Raw genomic sequence first — 16019 nt, forward strand, 5'->3', positions numbered from 1 at the left:
CTAGGCCCAGACTGCCAAAATGTTTGCAACACAGAGCTTCTGCTCTTTATTTATACATTCTGACTGCAATGAATATGGCATGCTTTTGCAGACTGATGCACTTATGCAAGGCAGAATAACGCAGCTCTTCCTTCCCTTTCTCCCCCCTTCCCTTCTAGTACTGTGTGTGGACAGATGGCCTAAATGCCCTTCTTGGAAAGGATATGATGAGTGAACTGACGCGTAATGACTTGGACACTCTGCTCAGTATGGAGATAAAACTTCGCCTCCTGGATCTGGAAAACATACAGATCCCAGATGCTCCCCCTCCCATTCCAAAGGAACCCAGCAACTATGACTTTGTATATGACTGTAACTAAAGCTACTCACACTGCTGAGACTTGCAATCTAAACTGGAAGTGCTATAACTGGAGAGTTGTTTGGTTTTTCTAAAGAAGAGAACAATATATGCACATTGGACTTCATTTTTTTTGGGGGGGGATGCAAAACATTTATTTCCTCTTGCTTTCTACCCTTCCCTTTGGCACCGTCCTCCCCGCTGCTAATGAAAAACACTGCTTTGCATTAACTTCTCCTCGCCACTGGGCAAGATCTGGTGAACATTCCAACCTGAAAGGCGAACCAAGAGGAACTTCCTTGTTTTCTGAAATGCTGGGATACACATTCCAAACAAAAGGACAAAACGCACAACGCCCAGACTACGGCCAGCATTGCAGGTGCTTTAACTGGAAGCAGAGAAGAGGAAAGTCTTCTGCAAGTGGAGGACGGCAAGAGGTCTCTTTTCATGGAGTCGGCTAAAGAGCTGACCAAAAATGAAAACGAAGATGATTCACTGCTTTCAGCTTCTACACCATTTGTCATGTCCCTTAACACCAGCACCCTCCCCATTTGTGCTACATCCCGTAACTGTTTCTTAAGACGATGAGTCTACAGGTCTTTGCTGGAAACATTTCTAACCCAATATCTCCCTCACGTGATTTCCACACTTTCAATGAAGCCACTTGCTGTTTTGTGTCCCTATTGTGTACTTATATATCACAAAAAGGTTGTCCAGAGCGGGATTGTGGTTATTTTGTGTGCAAATGCGGCAGACACCATAGATGCTGAAAAGTGCTATGTATTCAGGTTTCCGTATAGACATGTGATTTCCAAGGGATTTGGTTTTGTACAAAACATCAGAACAATTGTTTTTGCCAAATATATATTTAACTAAGAACAAAATAGTATTGTGTGTACTTTTTCAAAAATTACCTGTGTGTTCATTTCCGTTTGGTACCTGGAACATTTGCCCTTGGAGATGAAATATGAACCAACATTCCCATCAGAATTGCTGTTGAATAAAATTGGACTTCTGCTGATTCTTGGAATTCTGTCTTTATTCTAAGATTCTTGTACATTCTCATTTCTGACTATTCTGCTCCTTATGGGTGGAAGGCAGGACAAGTGTGAGTTGGGAGAAAAGCATTCTGCTGTTACAACTGGCTTGAAAGAAATAGCTATAGTCTCTACGACTGTTAGCTGTAGAATAATTGAGCTGGAAAGGGACCATCAGGACATCCCGACCTCAAAACTGGACCATGCAGCTGCCAGCCCCACACAGAGGAACCTACGTAATCCAGCCAAGCAATCCAGATGCCCCGTGTGGTGCTAGCAGGTCTATAGCTATAGACAATGTATGAAAGTAAACCAAGGCTGAGGAACCCTTTTTTAATGTGAAAAGGCAGCATTCCTTCAATAGTGATTTCTTGGGGAAGGGTACCCCTGAGTCACTCCATTTCTGTTTCTGCCACTACCTTCTGTCTTCCCCCATTGGCACAGTTAGGCTTTGGGAGGAAGCTCCCATTGTCTTTCTTTTTAAGATTTTTATTGAAGTTTCACAAATTATATAATAACAAACAAGACAATAATACAAACAAACAAAGAAACAAAAACAAGTATAATTTCAATCCCTTATTTTTTTGTAACTTACTTCCCCGACTTCCTCATACCTCCCCTTTCTGTATTCCAATTTCCAATTATTAATTCAGCAAATCCTCTCCCTTGTTATCCATTTACATTTTTAGACTTTCTTTTCTTTTTACTTAATCATTACAGCTAGAAACCACATAATTTCTAAACCCACATCATTCTAACATTCAATAATTTTACAATGTTTCCTAAGATAGTCCTTAAACTTCTTCCAGTCTTCTTCCGCTGTCTCTCTTCCCTGGTCTCGGATTCTGCCAGTCATCTCTGCCAGTCCCATATAGTCTATCACCTTCATCTGCCATTCTTCCAAGGTGGGTAGTTCTTGTAACTTCCAATAGGAAGCTCCCATTGTCACCAGTAGGAGGCTTTCTTAAAAGCCCAATTGTTGCGCAGGGTTGGGGAGTTTCATTGAAACGGCAGCATGCTGGGAAGGGAGGATGAACACACAGCAATAAGACTTGGGGAAAGGCTCTCATTGTCACCTAAGAAAAGGAGTCATTCAGCTATGCCCAAGCATAAAGGTGAGTTGAGAAATGGCCTGGGAATATCCTAAAGGGGATTTTGCTGAATATAATTCCATTTCCATGGCATCCAACAACTCCCTGTTGGGTCTGTTCTGTGTTACTTTGGTTTCCCCTTTTTTGAGCCAATGTATTATTTTAGTATTATTGCCTGGTACATTATGTTGCTGCCTTTTGTTTTATCAGTTTTGTTCTGTACTGTTGTTTGCTCAATGATTCTACTGATTGTATTGTAAGCTGTTGTGAGGTGTGTGTGTGTGCGTGTGCGTGTGTGTGTGTGTTAAGAAAAACAGGAGAATTTTTTTTGAATAAAACCCACACATTCCCGAACCTCAATACCTTTTTTAAAAAGGAAATAGATTGCTGCGTAAATACATGCACCTGTATGTTCAGAAAACTAGAAAGCAGTAACACCTCCCTGGTGTACAGTCCATTTTTAACTTTCAAAGCATTATATTTTATTCATACTTGAATAGGCACATCTTGATAAAAATGAGCATCAAAGCCTGGTGTAAGTTATCTGGGTTTAGCAGTTTAGCAGTTCTTTTTTTTAAAAAAAATTATTAACCGACCAATCAAATCACATCACATAAATTCCGAATTACAAAGCCGAATTTTAAATTTTTGCTGAGGGGACCCATATTTCAAGATCCGAAGGGGGATTCCGATCATCTTCTTGCTACTGCATTCATATCCAAATCAGTCCAAATAAAGTTCATAATTCTATCCAGTCTTATCGTGCTGTTTCCACATCTCATCTTGTTCGTATATTTTTTATTTTTTATTTAAGATCTCTTCTGATAATCTCCTTAAGCAGAAAAACACCAATTATATCCTGTGTGGATTTTTCCGTTCGTCCAATCCTCATATCGAGATGGTTTCCATATATCATCACTTTCATAAATAACATCGCTCTTTCCATCATTAATCTCAAGATCTGTCGTTCTTAAGTCCCACTGAGGAGTCTCACCCACAATATAAAAACAGCTCTTTTCCTCCTCCCAGACTCAAGTCCTCCGACAGAGCTTGCCAATATGGTGACGGTATTTTTAACTGCGTCATTCCAGAGCTCTTAAACCTTCCACGCTCTTCTTAAAACGTGCTTTGGTTAGAAAATTTATCTCCACACAGTCGTAAATCCACAGCTTAAGTCATTAAAATGGCATTTCTGACTTGTGAGGGGGGGGATTCTTGTTTAATCACATAGAGGAAAGAAAGGAAAGTTTTTTCCCCCTCCCCCATCCAGTCCCTTTGCCATACCGAGTCTTGGCATATCTTCTCATGATTGATTCTTGTTCCTCTGACTCGTCTTGTTTATCAGAGAACTCTTCAGTTAGCAGTCTTTACTCCCCCTCCTTCCTTGAAATATGTGCATTCGCTTCTTCCTAATTCTTCCTTTTGAAGTTCTTGCAGGTAGCGGCGCAGATCAGAGACAGCGTCCAGGAGCACCGAGATCCACAGGAGGGCATTTTGCCTAGTGCTCCCATCCCCACAAATTCGGGGGTGGTATAGGGCACAGCAGGCAAGGGCAGCCCCCCCCCACAATCTTGGTGGGGTAGGGAGGCTATTTACTCCCATCACAGCCTCCTAATTACCCCCTGTGGGTCGGAGAGATGTTATTGTCAGCCATCTTCCGATGCGCCCCTAGTGGCCCCCTAGCTTTAGCAGTTCTTAGGTGTTAGTGTACCAGGTTCAGCATGTGTGTGAGATGACAACACTTATCACCAACCGTTGCCAAGCGAATGTCAGTGTGCAGAGATTCTCTTCTGTGCTCCTTGCATGTGGTCAGGCTATGTGTGTTGTCTTGTGTTTTAAGAGGACAGAGAGCTGGGCTTTGGTTTTGCCACAGTGTCAGATTGTACCAGATTTAATCTTTTGACATACAGACTTCTTTTAGCATACATGGGGAGAGGTGAGCTAAGATGCATTTTGCTTCTAAAAGCTTCCACGGGCCGGATTCGGTTGCTGAGATGAAAAGGAATCGTTCTAGCAAACGAATACGGAATTGCATTCTGAAATTTTAATGCAGCTAATACATTTTTTTCTCCCTTGGAGGTGATTGGTATGCCCTACAGAATGATCAAACAGATGTGGAAGAGCACAATGAATGGAAATGAATGATTCATGGCAGATTTCTGGATATTAAGTGACTACCACATCACGAAATTGAATGTTTTCTGTGGCATGTCACCTGCCTACTGAGAGAGGGGACTGAAGGCTTCTCTGTTCCCGTACTTTACCTGATGAGCAATCAGGTTGTGTTATGTGTGATATTGCACTAGGAACAAAGATTTATATATAGAATTGGCACTACAGCTTATTGTTCGTGGTTATATTATCTCTAGGGAATACCAGGAACTAAACAATAGAATACTCTACTGCTTTAAACCCTCTGTGATGTGTTTATCTTGACCATGGCAGTAAACAGTTCCAGGTAGGTGACGCCATGCACAAAGTTTTCTGCAAAAAAGGGAACATTTCACAAGCAAGCCCAGCAGTCACTCTCACAACTGAGAAGGTCATGAGGCTCCATGCCTGCATGCCATCCTAGAAGCAGTACCATAAGGCCATAAAGTCGGAGACCAATAAGCTACAAATACCTAGATGCAGGTAAGAAAGAGGCTGGACTGAAAACCAAACCACATGAGTCTGTCTAAGGCAGGACAGATAGTAGTCTAGCTACCTGCTTCTATACGATTCTAATTGAAATTCAGTCTCCTTCAGGCTATGCTTAGCACCCCACAGGCCTTCAACCTGGCTGGGCTAGCACAGGCTGTTGGGGAAGCTAGAAAAACCTTTCATGAGATTACGATGTGCTAAAAAGCCCTGAAAATGCCAGAAGTTCTGTATGTGCATCGTTGCTGGAAAGCCACAGCGCTGTCAGGATCCAGACAAAAAGGAGAAAGGATTGGTAGGGAAGCCACTCAGATGCTTTTTCATGGTACCCGGAACCCCATATCACAGTTCCACAATTAATTTTCAGGTTCTTTGTATGTAATTGGGGCTTTATGCAAAGCATGGGAGGGGATCATAGATCACACACCCTGCATGCACACACATGTGCAAGAATCAAGCAAGAGCTGCTTGTGTTTTCCTCTCACCCGTGGAATAAATGCATAAGATCCCTCTTCTCATTAAATCCAGACATGCGTAGAGATTGCACACAAGTATTCTTCTTTCACCATTTTCAGTCGAATAATTTAACAATTTAAAAATCCCGGGGCCAGTCCAGGGCATTTTGCTGCCCGAGGCAGAAGAGAGGACGCCCACAATCCCACATGCCTAATCTAACCAGACTGGCCCGTGACTCACTCTTCTGTGCTGGTGAGCAGACAGCAAGCTCTCTTTGGGACATCTTCTTTGGCGATCAATCGTAGCCGAGTAATTTTGTCTTCCACGAACATGGTTTTAACAGTGAGTCCGTAGGTGACTGTGGAGGCCAATTCTGGATCCACACATCCTTCCACAGTGGGGACATAAGGTAGCTTTCCAGGCGGGAGTTGATCACGGTGAGGGTTTGCCAAGCATGCCTTCCTCTTAGCACGTTTCTCCCTTTCACCCTCAATTTGAGCATCTTCAAAACTCATGACACCTTTGTTCTCCATTTGGAGCACTCGTAGGCCAGTGTTTCCCAGTTATCGGTGTTTATACTACTTTTTTTTAAAGATTTGCCTTGAGAGAGTCTTTAAACCTCTTTGGGACATAGGGCAGCGCTCAAAGCCCATACAGTGCTACTCTCCAACACTGCCCTACCATTCCCTGCTTCCTGGCACTTCCTGCCGGATGAAAGCAGTGCCGAGCTTTGACCCTTCTCCAGAGCGCCCTAGGGATTCATGACGTTCCTTCCCTCAACAGCAGCACAAAAGGATTCATTCAGGGATAACTGAGTCTTCAAGACCTTTTTCAAAGACCTGAAGTATACCACCTTGATGGAGGCCCACCTTGTAGTGACTTTTGATTTCATGGAGCTACCACTGAGAAAGCCCTTTTCTTCATGCTCTCCAATTTAAGTAAACTTGGTGTGGGCAAGTGAGAAAAGCCTCCACAACTGATCTTCATGTGCAGGCAGGTTGGTACATCAGTGCAAGAATTAGGGGATCCTTTAAAGCAGCGGTTCCAACTTAGGGGTCCTGGGTATCCATGAGGCTCCGCGGCCCCATCCCTTGCCTCCCCTCCAACTAAATTTTTGCCATTTCTGCATGATACCGAGGTACCACTGTAACTAAAATCCTTTGCTTATTAGGGACTACCCCACTTTCCCCCCAAAAAATATTGCTTTGCAGAGGTAACTACCAGAGAGTTATCCAAATTTTCAGAAGTAGGGGGTCCACGGCTTGGTTTTGAAAAAGAGGGGGTCCTCAGTAATTAGCTAATTGGGAACAACTGCCTTCATTAAATCCTTTGGCTATAGCCTTTTAAACTGGGGCTGGTGTGTTGTGTGTATTTTTGTGTTTCCATATTATGAAGCCCCCTGAGCTCCTCAGGTGAAGAGCCCTACAATAAAATAATAATAATAATAATAATAATAATAATAATAATAATAATAATAATAATATCATCTGTAAAACCCACTTTCTGACACGCCCTTACAAAAGGCAATGAGGCCAGGCGGCTTCTCCCGCCCACCCCACCATACGGGCTTATAAAGAAAAGGATATTATGTGGAAATTGCAAGTAAAGATGTTTTAAATCAGGACAGCAGCAGCGACGGGGTGGGTGGGGATGACCCCTTCAGCTAATGAAGCATTCATTTAAAAGGAAATTGACCGAGCTCGTGGCCAATGTGGCTCTTGTTCCCCACCCTTGACCTGCCTTATCTCCCCCCGTAGGGACCTGTCCAGGCCCCCTGGCACCCCGGGAACAAGGCCTCCCCCCCCCCCCGGGCAGCCTCCCTTCATGCTCGGCTGGCTTTCCTCCAAAGTGTTTTTCCTGCCTGAGGCAATTAAGTCGCCCTCGGAGTCTCTGCCTGGTTCTGCCCAGGCAGGCGCTGAGCTCTCTGAAAGGCAGCGAGAGAGAAGGCTTCTTTCCTGACCTACTTCTGCTGGAGAAAAGGAAAGCGCTGTGCCTTTCAGAAGTCCACTGGAAGGAATGAGTCAGGAAACGCCTTGTCCCTGCCCAGGTTGTTTCGCTCCATCGCAGAAATGAAGCCTCACGTTTACAGGGCACAAAGCCCCTTCCTCAATTCATTTCTGACACTGCAAGAAATGCTCGTTCTGTGGCTGGTGCCTGTGGAGGGGACCTTGTGGGGAAACAGAAGTGGTGAATAATGTGTGCAGGACAGCAGGAGAGGCAATAAACTCTAAATATTCGTCTCCAATCCCAATAGACTCCACATTTGAGGGGGAATTACTGTACTCAGGAGCTTAGATAGATAGATAGATAATACTTTATTCGGCTATAAGCCCACGCGGTAAAACCAACCAATAAATAAAATAGCATTTTGCATTCTAAAATATCAACTAAAATATTTCAACGCGTAATCTCCTTCACATTACATACAGTCTCTAGATGTACCATATTGTGGCCTTGAATATAAAGATGGTGGATTGAGTTTACTAGATTTTAATAGTCATGCAGCATTCCATGAAGTCTTTTATATGAGAGAACAGAATTCAGGAATCTGGCAACCTGTAATGTTCTATAAGAGTCAATGTCCTGGAGTAGATAGGCTAGATGTAATTCAGGTGGTTTAGCAACAGTTTCCAAAATGATTGAACTCAGAATCCTTGATCGGGGAACAATATATAAAGGACAATTAAACAAGATATGATGAAGGGATTCTATTGATTTGTTGTCACATGCGCATAAAACAGAGGTTTTACCGTTAGAAAATCTATTGTTCAGCACATTTGAGATGTACTCAGGAGCTTCATCCTGAGGTAAGTTATCTGAGCGGATCCCCCCCCCCATTCTAAACTACGCTTGTAGTGGAGTCTCATGGCTACATTTTGAATCATAGAATTGTGGAGTTGGAAGGGACCCCTAGAGTCATCTAGTCCAACCCGGGAATCTCAGCTAAAGCACCCATGACAGGCGACCATCCAACCTCTGCTTGGCCTTTTCTCTTCAGCGCAAGATGCATATTTCCAAGCACGTGCGCATGGGTGTCCGCAAAAGTAATTTGGTGCAGGGAGGCCTATGACTTGCAGCTAGAGGTTGTTGACTTGGCTATCTGCAGTCTTCGCACAGCTGAACCCCCTGAACCACCACATGGTGCTGAAGAGAAAGCAAACTGTGTAGCTGTTGGCGATTCACTGTACAGCAGGGGGTGATGCCTTTCAGAACCGACTTGTAACAAATTGCTTCATTTATCCCTTTGACAATAACAAAGCAAGGCAGTAGGAAGACACGCAGCTTCCATTTGTCCATTGGAACAGCAATACCGTAAGACTCTAAACCAAGTTTTTTTAAAAAACAACAACAACAACACCCTAAGGCTGAATTTCACACTTTTTACACACAATCTATCTTGGCTGTGGTGAATGCAAGAGGTAAGGTCTAGAACCAATCAGGTGTGGTTTTTTTTAATACATTTTTATGAAAATTTCACAAATTTTAAACAAACACAAAAACACAAACAAACACAACACAAATAACAAGTATAGTTTCAAATCCTTATTTTCTTAACATCTTTCCCTGACTTCCCCACACCTCCCCTTCTTGTATTCCAATTCCAATAGTTAGCTCAGCAAGTTCTTGTCCCCAGCTTTAACCTTATTATTATTATACTTAATTCATCTTAATTAACCAATTTTAACTTATAGACCTCAATTTAAACAACAATACTCATTCTTTACACCCTTTTCTAAGGTCGACCCAAATTCCCTTCCACGAATTTCCCAATTTTTATGTTAATTACAAAACACAATAACAGAAAGACAACATATAATTATACACCCTTTGGATTCCAAAACTCTCACCCCCCCCCCTTTCCCGGTTTTGATCCCCAAAGAATGTCCATCAGTCCATCAACTATCAGCCTGGAGATCTCACGTCCGAGGCCCTCAAATCTCTCTCAGTCCCCCTCTGCCGGTTTTTTTGGTAGTCCTTTATATTAGACCTCAAGTCTCGGAGAAGCTCTGTCCCAAAAGGGTCTATGTTTCTTCCAACCAGACCTCCATGTTCAAAAGTGGAGCCCAAATCTTGTTTCTTGTTGCTTTTAAGTCCAAATGTCCCAAATGTCCCAAAGGCTCCAACTTTCACCTTGATCAAATTTGTAATCCATAGGTCTTCAGCTCTCCCCATAGGGAGATCCCTCCACTCTTCATTCTCCAACTCAAACCAAACTCTCATCATCCAGGTCTTGTTTTTCGCATCTATTTTAGCAGGCCTCTGGCTCTCCTTTGTCAGAACCAATCAGGTGTTTTTGTTGTTGTTAATGATTGTCTGTCCATAACAGAAAATGTAATACCAAGTGGAACATCCTTTAAATAACAACTGGAGTCTTTGGGGGCTTTGGCCAAAATGTCCACAAACATCTGTCCTTGGGTTAGGTCTGCAACTTTTGGAGATCTGCCCTCTCCGGAATATCTCTTTGGAAGTTGTTCCACCTGGCTTTTTCCCTTGCCTTGCCTTGCCTTGCCTGCCAGTGTGGGAATATTCCACCAGCTTGGAGCAACCAACTTCCGAAGATTCTTGCTGCAGCTTGCAGATGATGAAGCACCGATGGGTCAAGACTTCCTCCTCCTCCTCTTTCACTTTAGCCCCTTCTTAGGATGGAGCATAAGATGTGGGTGACGGATGAGCTGTGTGTGGTTCACTGAAGATCAGAATGTAAGAGGCAGGCTGCTGATTTCTGCCAATAATTTCCAGGATGAGCGGTTGGGTTTGGGGGCCCGTGTTGTTCCCTTTCAACCAATTGTCTTCTTGGGCTGGCCAGGAGGGACACTGTCCTCATGCTGTGTAACTGGGTTTCCTTCACCAGCATCTAGCAGGAACCAAGCTGGAGAAATCTGTGGAAGACTATTGGGCTGTGAGTAGCCCTCAATAGGCCTGGCCCTCCTATATGAAATCCTTGGCTCGCACGTTGCCATGGACTGAACATGGAACCTACAGCATACAAGATCCATTGCGTGTGTGGAGGTCCCCAAGTCACCCCTCAAAATAATTCACAAATCACACGTAATTTTAGTTGAAGGTTTTTGGCACTATTTTGGCCACAACTTTATTAAAATACAAAATCTGTGAGTGGTTGCTTAGACATTGGTTATGACTATCTGTCCCCCTGCCTGGGACAGAACTGACATTCCGAACTTCCTAGGAAGCCAGTGAAGGAAAACAATGTTGGGGATCAGTTGAGCTGAGCGACAGTCCCTCACCGCTCACACAACCAGCTCCTCAAGGCTTGCCGGCCCTGGTCCCATTTCAGGGATTGGACGAAATCGTGGCAAGCCCCAGGATTCCTTTAACGGAATTCCCTTCCAGCACCATTGGAGGGGCAGGCACAGCCTATCCTGACCCCTCCACCACCAATTTTTATAACCAATGCCTAACCGCAGCCTTACAAGTTGTGACGAATTGCTAAGTAGTAGGCAAAAACCAGATGGCACCAGCCAATCGGCCAAATGGCAAAATTCCTACTAGGCCCCTGCCCCAAGGCAGACGACCCCATGACAGGCAAAGCAAGGTCAACCGGAACACAGGGCGGGCGGGCGATCTGATGCTCACTGCGAAAGAGAAAGCAGAAGCAGTGAGCCCCAATAATATCAAGGGGTGATATGATAGCCATGTTCAAATATATAAAAGGATGTCACATAGAGGAGGGAGAAAGGTTGTTTTCTGCTGCTCCAGAGAAGCGGACACGGAGCAATTGATCCAAACTACAAGAAAGAAGATTCCACCTAAACATTAGGAAGAACTTCCTGACAGTAAGAGCTGTTCGACAGTGGAATTTTCTGCCAAGGAGTGTGGTGGAGTCTCCTCCTTTGGAGGTCTTTAAGCAGAGGCTTGACAACCATATGTCAGGAGTGCTCTGATGGTGTTTCCTGCTTGGCAGGGGGTTGGACTCGATGGCCCTTGTGGTCTATTCCAACTCTATGATTCTATGATTCTATGATAATGATTTAAAGCCTACGGTCCCACCCACACCATTTGCTACATGCAATTTGCCCCAGCAACCTGGTCAGCCAATGATTACGCCAGGCACTAACCATTAATCCGCCTGGCAACAGAGGGCTGGCCCGGCGGCCCCCACCGCAACCCGTGCTCTCATTTTGGGGAGAACACGCTTTGCTGAACCTTCCCTTGTTCAAGTCTAGCGCAAGATCCTCTACAGTCCTTTTGTGTTTTTGCGTGTTGGTGGGGATTGGGAGTCAGCCAACATGTTGGCTCACCTGTCATCTATATCAATCTTGTTGTAGCTCCACTCTGGTAAAAATCCACAAAGGGGGGGAGGGAGGAAGAGCACCCCGTCCTTTTAATTAAATGCTCTAACGCCAAACCCAGGAGGAAGAACCAACTATTAACTAGATTAGAGTTAAATAACATGAGGATTTTTTTTTATTAAAAATCCTGTGCTGTTTTTATCTCCTAATACAAGAACGTGTCACTCTGAATCTGAGTTGTGCCTTCAGATTCCTTTCCCCCCAAAGCAGACGTGTCATGGCGCACTCTGCTAAAAAAACAACTCAGCGGGGAAGATTTATGTTGTGCAGATGTGGTTCTGCGGTATGTCACAAGTGCCTTAAACTGAAGTTGCGAGCAGCTTTAAAAGGATAAGAATCCTTGTCTTCTTACACAGGAAAAAAAAATCAAAAATGCATTTAACTGCTAATTTAGTAGCTCTGCGTGAGTGCTGATTGGGAAGGAGAGAGGAAGAACTGAGGACCTTGTCTGAAATAATGGGTCTGTATTGTGACCAGAGTATATCAAAATGATAAAGATGCAGAAAGGCCATAATCTGTATGGCATATTGTAAACCGATTGTAAATAAACCTGTGGGCTTTCCTCAGTAGATTAGATCAAGGGAGTTGGGGATGTTTAGCCTGTAAGGTCCATGAATAATCATAGTTTAGAGGTCCCGGGCCCTAAGGAAGTCAGATTATCCTCCACCAGGGTCAGGGCCTTCTCAGTGATGGCTCCGACCTGGTGGAATGCTCTGTCCCATGAGACCAGGGCCCTTCAGGATTTAACTTCCTTCTGCGGGGCCTGTAAGACGGAGCTATTCCACCTGGCTTTCAATTTGAACTTAGCCTGATCTTTTATTCCCCTTCCTTCCCTCCCTCTTCCCTTTTTATGAAGATCACCCACTCTGGGATCCCACAGCTAATTCTCCCCTGGTCTCCTCGCTGGCCCAAATAGGACTAATTTAGCCAGCAAGCCCTGGTGATCATCTAATGTTTATTGGATGGATTTTCCCCTAAATTGATTTTTGAATTCTGAATTTATTGTCATTCACATTTTATACTGTATTTCATGCTGGTTTTTGTTGCATCAATTGTTTTAAATTTGTTGTTAGCTGCCCTGAGCCCGGTTTTCTGAACCGGGAAGGGCGGGGTATAAATAAATAAATTATTATTTATTATTATTAAAAGAGGAGACTGAGAGGAGACATGTAAGGCATCTTCAAATGTCATAAGGCGGAGCCGTAGCTACAGGGGGTCTAGCCAGGTTTTTTGCGCCATTAACATAGTACGGTTCCCAAGATTCTTTGGGGGCAAACAGTGTGCTTTAGATGCACATTAAATGTCTGTTGTGGGTGTGCCATTGCTCCTCTTACCACATGATTATAGTGGTGCAAGAAAGTCACTGCAGATGCTCAGAAGAATCACAAGTCTTCCTTTTATTGGCTTTTTGCCACCCCCAGTGGCCAGACTTGCTATCTAGATCTGGATATAGAACAGGGGTGTCTGTGACCCTCCAATCCCTTCCAGGGATGGTGATCTCGTTTTCTCTCTGAAGCCCTTTCTCAGCTATCTAACTCTTTGTCAAGGAATTGGCTTCTGCGATGGAAGTGTGGAATATATTTTCTTTAAAAATAGCTGCTGATTCAATGTTTCCTCTCTCGTGCTTCTTCCATAGCAATTAAACCTCTTCGCCCCCCACTGATAAGCCGTAGGCCAGGGAATCTGCAATCCATTTGGTTCCTTAGACAGAAGAAAGGCATTGGCAGAGTTCTGGGCCTCATAAATGTGCTGTGAGTAGAGATGGATTGTGGAGTGTTTTGGAACACTAGAGCCAAAAATAAAGCCGTATTCTGTAAACAAGAGATGATGAATTTTGGATAAAAGTTACAGATTTCTTTAATCACCAGGGACTTTGTATTTATGTCCTCCAGTCATCAGAAGTAACTGCTGTGTCTAGGATTAAAGAAACAGACTAGTGTCAGTGCATGAATAATGAATTTTTCATCACAGTGGTAAGCTCAAAATGTTTTCCTGAGCTATTATGATATATCTCTGTCTGTGCATTTATGGCAAATGTTTCCTGCTTACAAACACAAGGAAATAACCTTTTATTTAAACTAAGACTTGCTTGGCTTATGTTGTTTCCAGGTGTTTCTTAGCTTCCTACAATCTTCAGTGTTGGGAGGGGAAAGAGACTTTCTGCCTTGCCCCAGCCCTGGGAGCCTTTGAAAACAGCAGAATCAGCAGGGGAGAGAGGAGTTCAGGGATATTTTAAAAAAAATTATAAGCTTGTTTCTCAGTTTGATCCCTTTACTTGGTTTTGTATGTTTTGTGGTACTTTATGCATTGTGATTTGCTGTTATTTTTATTGTTTGCAGATTAGTAATTCTTCGTCATTGATAAGTGTAAACTGTTGAATTATTATTTGCTGATGTTTAATTTTACTGTTTAACTATTGGATTCTAATGGATTATTCAATACAGTGGTGCCCCGCAAGATGAATGCCTCGCAAGACGAAAAACCCGCTAGACGAAAGGGTTTTCTGTTTTTCGATGCGCTTCGCAAGACGAATTTCCCTATGGGCTTGCTTCGCAAGACGAAAACGTCTTGCGAGTCTTGCAATTTTTTTCGCTCCCCCCCCTTTTGCTAAGCCGCTAAGCAGCTAATAGCCTTTTAGCCGCTAAGCCGCTAAGCCTTTAATAGCCGCTAAACTGCTAATAGCGCTAATCCGCTAATAGGGTTGCTTCGCAAGACGAAAAAACCGCTAGACGAAGAGACTCGCAGAATGGATTAATTTCGTCTTGCGAGGCACCACTGTATTGCTTTATTTGATAGAAGTTGTTTATTTAAAAGTTATCATTTGTTTTTATATTGGGTCATATTGTTACTATTAATGTTTGCTGTTTTATTATTATCATTATTGTCATTTGTGTTGGAAGCTGCCCAGAGTGGCTGGGGCAACCTAGCCAGATGGGCAGGGTATTATTATTAATAATAATAATAATTAATAATGAATACAAACCTCAACCCTCAGATTGCTAGTATGCAGAGACCCTAATTCTCTATGGGCCAATAGTCTCATTTTCAATATATTATCTCAGGTGGGTAACCTGCAACCCCTGGACTCGCTTCCAAGGAGGAAGAAGGATCACAGAGGGAGCTGAAACAGATGACGCAATGGAAGGAAGGCGGCCGGGAGAAAGTCCTTTGCAAGAGGCCAGTTTGGACCTCTGGCAAGAAGAATCTGCCCTTTCCCTGGCAGCAGATAGGGCTGAATTTAGGTTTGATGAGGCCCTAAGATACTGAAGGTAATGGGGCCCTTTATATGTCCAGCTGTCCTTTGTCAACAACAAATTGCTGCTGTTTTTTGTGTTGAATATCTGCTATGTGGTAATTTATGGGCCTAATAGGTATCTAAAGCCATTTGCACATAACAAAATATGTATTTTATCAAAGTACAGTCATACCTCGTGTTAAATATGCTTCTGGATGAATATTTTCGGGTTGCGCTCCGCGGCGACCCGAAAGTAATGGAGTGTGTTACTTCCGGGTTTCGCCGCTCGTGCATGCGCAGACCCTCAAAATGACGTCATGCACATGCGCGGAAGCAGTGAATTGCCACCTGCGCACGCGCAGAAGCGGGTTGCGTTTGCTTCAAGATCCGAACGGGGCTCCGGAACGGATCCCGTTCGCATCCAGAGGTACCACTGTAATTATTACAGCCAGTCCATGCAGAATGTAGGCACCCTATATATATGAGCAAACCAGTGACATTTTAGGGAGCAGGCTAGCAGGCCATTACTTGCATCATAGGAGCCTACACAACACAAAACACTGTTGCTGTATGTAGGTTTTATTTTATTTGTTTTTTATCTTACATTTTGGAAATGTACATCCAGGTTTTTTTCCTTTACATTTTTTTTTTGGGGGGGGGAGCCCAAGAGAGTGGGGCCCTAACCTATAGCTTGTTTAGCTTATACATAAATCTGGCGTGCGTGGGGAGCAAGCGAGAGAGGTAAGTGCGTGGGAACGAAAGAGAAAGGGTGGCTCGCCCACTTTTACATCTGGCCTCCCATACGCCTGGGCCTCTTCCTGCCCACAGCAGGAATAAGTCCCACTCTGTTTTGAACATGCCAGTCACTGCAAAACCTAGGTATGGTTCCTAGGCAGATAGAGCTGGAATCTA

The 16019-nt window shown here is 43.7% G+C and overlaps 2 protein-coding genes and 2 long non-coding RNA genes across 11 annotated transcripts in view; 3 read left to right on the top strand and 1 right to left on the bottom strand.

The window, feature by feature from the left end:
- ELMO1 (engulfment and cell motility 1) overlaps positions 1-1358 on the top strand; it is a 330457-nt gene extending 329099 nt beyond the window's left edge. For all 8 annotated transcript variants that reach the window (XM_081165141.1, XM_081165139.1, XM_081165140.1 and 5 more), the window contains one exon: positions 159-1358. In XM_081165141.1, coding sequence (XP_081021267.1) covers positions 159-359 — 201 coding nt within the window. In that variant the 3' untranslated portion in view covers positions 360-1358. The remainder of the gene's footprint in view (positions 1-158) is intronic.
- On the bottom strand, positions 465-2411 carry LOC308570438. The gene is made up of 2 exons (XR_014001184.1): positions 2298-2411; positions 465-1823 (listed from the first exon to the last, which is right to left on the bottom strand). It is a non-coding gene; the product is annotated as an uncharacterized lncRNA (long non-coding RNA).
- Positions 2406-4804, top strand: LOC308570445. The gene is made up of 2 exons (XR_014001191.1): positions 2406-2489; positions 4545-4804. It is a non-coding gene; the product is annotated as an uncharacterized lncRNA (long non-coding RNA).
- Positions 4805-14976: 10172 nt separating this feature from the next.
- Positions 14977-16019, top strand: part of AOAH (acyloxyacyl hydrolase) — a 120410-nt gene continuing 119367 nt past the window's right edge. Inside the window, exon 1 of the mRNA XM_081165173.1 lies at positions 14977-15141. The gene's annotated coding sequence lies outside the window, so the exon portion shown is untranslated. The remainder of the gene's footprint in view (positions 15142-16019) is intronic.

The sequence above is a fragment of the Podarcis bocagei genome (genome assembly GCF_964188305.1).
Source record: "Podarcis bocagei genome assembly, chromosome: 12".
Taxonomy (NCBI): Eukaryota; Metazoa; Chordata; class Lepidosauria; order Squamata; family Lacertidae; genus Podarcis; species Podarcis bocagei.